Consider the following 3,152-nt stretch of genomic DNA (forward strand, 5'->3'; position numbering starts at 1 on the left):
ACGCAACAAAAAACACTTTCCGAAAGGTTTCAGTAGATAGAAAATTTTCTTATGAAATATAGTACAAAATATCTTAGGACATTTCTTATAGTACTCAATCCTAACAAGCCATGTAGAAAACATTTCCAAGGAACCCAATCCTCCATAATTCATAAAAAAATGCTTTGAATCTAAGAGGCCTAAGATATTAAGACGACCAACTTAGTTGAAAGAATGCTCAAGGTGCCAATCAATCTATTTGCCAAAAAAACGTGCCAATCAATCGAATCCCACAAGTCAAGTGAGATAAAGATGAAAAAAGAACCTAGAAAACAAAACCGAGGAGACTGTAAGAAGAAAGAACATTTTTTTAGGATGAAGAGGTCAAGAAGAGAAAAGTCTTGCCCATAAGAAGCAGGTGTAAAAGTGAACCGTACAACATGTGCGCAGTTACGGTGGCAATTTTTTTCTAATGGAAGCCTGCGTGAGTAAATGCTGGCAAGAAGCATGTCATAAACGGCATTCAGAGGGCCAGTGACGCCTGAGCTCATTGGGCGCACAAGATCGCCAAGTACAATTGTCAGCCATGGGCAGTTTGACCCTGCCACGAAGTTAGGGACACCATAAAAGTCAGCCACTGCCTAGCTTTGCCATGGCGATCATGGAGACGCAGTGCAACAGTGACAGTTTGGTGCCTGAAGGCTGGTGTCCTTGCTAAACCCAAATAAGCAACACATGAGCGTCATACTGTGGCACTTAAATTATACTGTAAGTGCAAAGCTGAACCCAAATACAGATTCTCAAAAAATTGCATTTTAAAATATTTAGCTGAGAGAGAGAGAGAGAGAGAGAGAGAGAGAGAGAGAGAGAGAGAGAGAGAGAGAGAGAGATCAGTTGTCAGGTTTAAGCAGTCGCTTTCAGCGATGAGCAGCGAGTAGGCAGACCAGGATAATGATTGGGAGATCATGCGGTTTGGACGCATTACCCAACACAACCTCTTTCTTTGCAAGTCTTTTCTTTCTATTTAACCAGCCTGCGTCATGTGCTAGCCAGGAGCAGGACATCAGCACACCATTCTCTCAAGTTTCAGCATGGATGTCTGAATCACTTACATGGCAGTCAAATGGCCCTGACTTGGGTTTGCTGCTAACCTTACCTTAACCTGGGTTTAGTTTGCTGATAACCTTACCTTTGCTCAACTGAATCTGGAAATATTGGCAAAGTGTTCCTCCTAACTGATTTTGGCCGGCCTATTTCTGCATCTCTGTCTCCATGCTGAGTTTGAGTGTGAGCAGCAGCAGCACGGCCAAATGCTGTTTAGATAAAAAACAAGGGAGATTAGTGTACTCATGCTACCAAACTGATTTTGGCCAGCCCATTTCTCCATCTCTGTCTTCATGCTGAGTTTGAGTGTGAGCAGCAGCACTTCCAAATGATTATCCAAAAGCTGTTTAGATAAAAACAAGGGAGATTAGTGTACTGATGCTACCAAACTGAATAGTTTTTTACTTTCTGTACTGGTGCTACCAAACTGACCTAGGGAGGGGCAGTTTCTTGCTTTCCGTCCGATGGAGACGAGCAAGTGCTGCTGGACATATCTGGAATGTGGTGGTTGTGGCAAGAACTAATCACTGAACATATAAACAGAGCAGAGTATGCATGGCTCCAAAAAAAGAAAAGAACGCAATGCAGAGAGTTCAGATCAAGATGGAGAAATGCTTCAGGAAAACTAAGGATGCAACAACAAAAAAGGATATAAATTGACGACTGTGACTGACATGAAAAGTTGATGAAGATTCTACAATAGTCCCCATTTCTGCCGGCCTGCAACCAAGATCTGAGGTTCTTCTGCAGCACAACTGGCTTCGACACTCAACAACAGATACAGGAGCAGCACAGGAGAAATCCTTGAACCATATCCCGATGATAAACCAATAAAACACCCCCAACATACACTGTATTAGGGTTTGACTGACTCACATTACATGATACACGATCAATTGCCAAAGCATTGACGAACTAAAACTATTCAACCCTGAATCTATCTATCGACTCTCATGACATGACGCACTTCGACTTCAACCTCAACTCTGATGATGAACCATCTCTTGCTCGACCCACAATTCCCGGCAGGAAATCCATCTCTTGCTCCGAATCGCGACTCCTCAGAATCCCCCTTTCTGCACCAATCCGGCCCCGAATCAGCGTCCGGAACATCCAGGAACAAGTGCCAGATAGACCAAAGATTGAATTTTTTTATTTGGAGAATGCTTACCTCGTTCACCTTGTAGCGATCGCGGTTCACCTCCGAGAGAAACTCGCCGGGGGAGATGGACTGCGGGAGAAGAAGACAAGATGAGAGGTGAGTAATCGGAGGAGGGAAAGGGAGGATTTCGCGAGCGCGATCGAGGAATTTTTTTGGGGGCGTGTCTTGCTTACGCACGTTGATTTGGCGCTGGACGACCTTGGGCCTCCTCTTGTACCGGCGCGGCGGCTTCTTGCCGGTCATCGCGAGGAAGTCCGCCTCGATCTCCTGCTTGGTGAGCTCCACCGAGAACCCGGCGCTGATCCTGCCGCCGGAGGAGGAGCCACCGCCGTCAATGTTCCAGAGCTTCCTGTGCTCCTGCGCGTCCTCCGCGCCGTCCCGGCCGCCCCTCCGGTCCCTCAGCTGGTAGTACTGCTTCCGGGCAGATTCCTCCGCCGCGGCGCCCTCGTCGGCCGGAGGGGCGTGCTTGGACTCCCCCGGCGCCGCCACGGGGGCAGCTTTCGGCGGAGATCGGGAGCTGTTGCGCAGCGCCTCGTCGCCCACCGCCGCCGCCGCCGCAGGGGGGCTGGAGTCGGGGTCCTTGCAGAAGGCCATGGGCCGGCGGTAGCCCCAGGAGGCCGGGAGGTCGAAGCCGACGAGGAGGCGATTGTCCCTCGATCGCGACGACGAAGCGGGGGACGGCGCCGACATTGCTGAGGCGGGCGTCGGTGAGGACTCCATCGGCGCGAGACGACAAGGAGGAGGGAGGGAGGGAGGAAGGGGATTAAAGGGGGCAGCAAATGTGTTGCGGAGGTTCTAGTCTGGCAATTGCTTGCATGCGCCGTCTATATATAGCAAAATTCCGAGGAGCGAACGCTCGCTGTGGTTTTCTTTTCTTGTGGGTTTGGGATCGACGCCGGCGTGTGCC

The 3,152-nt window shown here is 49.3% G+C and overlaps 1 protein-coding gene across 1 annotated transcript; it reads right to left on the reverse strand.

The window, feature by feature from the left end:
• Nucleotides 1-1,702: 1,702 nt before the first annotated feature.
• On the reverse strand, nt 1,703-3,026 carry LOC119331823. Its single transcript, XM_037605028.1, has 3 exons — nt 2,423-3,026; nt 2,255-2,314; nt 1,703-2,159 (listed from the first exon to the last, which is right to left on the reverse strand). Exons 1-3 carry the CDS (start codon nt 2,963-2,965, stop codon nt 2,145-2,147), a joined length of 618 nt encoding a protein of 205 aa, XP_037460925.1. The 5' UTR covers nt 2,966-3,026; the 3' UTR covers nt 1,703-2,144.
• Nucleotides 3,027-3,152: the final 126 nt, after the last annotated feature.

Source organism: Triticum dicoccoides, chromosome 1A (assembly GCF_002162155.2).
Source record: "Triticum dicoccoides isolate Atlit2015 ecotype Zavitan chromosome 1A, WEW_v2.0, whole genome shotgun sequence".
Lineage (NCBI taxonomy): Eukaryota > Viridiplantae > Streptophyta > Magnoliopsida > Poales > Poaceae > Triticum > Triticum dicoccoides.

What these genes read in the sequence shown, in the direction of transcription:
- LOC119331823 (XM_037605028.1), bottom strand. Translation starts at nt 2,965, where the DNA reads ATGGAGTCCTCACCGACGCCCGCCTCAGCAATGTCGGCGCCGTCCCCC. An exon ending in TCGTCCAGCGCCAAATCAAC is followed by an intron (nt 2,315 to 2,422) that starts GTGCGTAAGCAA and finishes CTTCTCCCGCAG; the next exon opens with TCCATCTCCCCCGGCGAGTT.